This window comes from Propithecus coquereli, unplaced genomic scaffold (assembly GCF_000956105.1).
Source record: "Propithecus coquereli isolate 6110/MARCELLA unplaced genomic scaffold, Pcoq_1.0 Scaffold266, whole genome shotgun sequence".
Lineage (NCBI taxonomy): Eukaryota > Metazoa > Chordata > Mammalia > Primates > Indriidae > Propithecus > Propithecus coquereli.
In genome coordinates, this window is record NW_012148241.1 from 984512 (window position 1) to 985505 (window position 994).

The 994-nt window shown below is 38.4% G+C and overlaps 1 protein-coding gene across 1 annotated transcript in view; it reads right to left on the reverse strand.

The window, feature by feature from the left end:
* Positions 1-197: 197 nt before the first annotated feature.
* Positions 198-994, reverse strand: part of LOC105812824 (roundabout homolog 2-like) — a 78111-nt gene continuing 77314 nt past the window's right edge. Inside the window, exon 2 of the mRNA XM_012647379.1 lies at positions 198-532. Coding sequence (XP_012502833.1) covers positions 198-532 — 335 coding nt within the window. The remainder of the gene's footprint in view (positions 533-994) is intronic.

A 994-nucleotide genomic window follows, 5' to 3' on the forward strand; every position in this document is an offset into this window, starting at 1 on the left:
AATCGCCACATTAATTTAATATAAACAAATTTATTGCAACACTCTGACTTGGTATTATTTTGATGAGATTTCTAAGGAGGCAAAGTAAAATTATTTAGAATGTGTTGGTTTTTTTATTCTTTAGGTCTTTAGCATCTACGGAAACAAATCAAAGTCTACTAAAAATAAATAAAAGTAAATGTGCATGTTCATTAAGTTCACTTACATGCCACTTCCAGAGATGCATTTCGACTCACTGCTTCACCAAGGTAGTTCCTTGCAACACAAACGTAGCTTCCTTCATCGGGTTTACTTCTGCGTCCATGCACAATGCGCAAGAAGAATAAGGATCCGCTGGGCAGAAGCATCCTGTGGGAACGGGGATCATCCTTGTCAGTCTCCACCCGCTCCCCATCCTTGTACCACTCAATGGTGGGCGTTGGCCGGCCCTCCGCCTTGCAGTTCAGAGTGGTGGGCTCTCCCTTAGAGACGATGACATCCGAAGGGTGCTCCACGATCCGAGGGGGAAAGTCTTCTTGGCGAAGACGAGATCCTACAAAACATGACCGAAGGGACACAAGCTTTATTATTTTCTTATTTATACCTTCTGTTTCACTTGAGTTCATAATGGTGACAGTAAACTCTTCAATTATTCAAATGAATAGCTTAATATCGTTATTTATGTTTCCCTCTTTTGTTCTTTATGCATCTCCTAAGTCATCCCAACTCCTTTGTGGAGGTAATGTAGCACTAAATTCATATGTTAATTTTAATGATTTAGGTTCAACATGTTCTATGAATCACGACGAGCAAAAGTAAAACTGAACAAGAGATTTTCTTTTGGGCCCAACATGTTGGAATGGGTACTAAGATGAATAAAAATAATATTCTGTCCTCAAAGTGCTTACTGTTTACTGGGGAAGAAAGACAAGTGGTAAGTACCTAGAATATACACACAGATATTATTTACCATGCTGATATTATGTCACTAGACTTTTCTTTTTTTTTTTTTTTT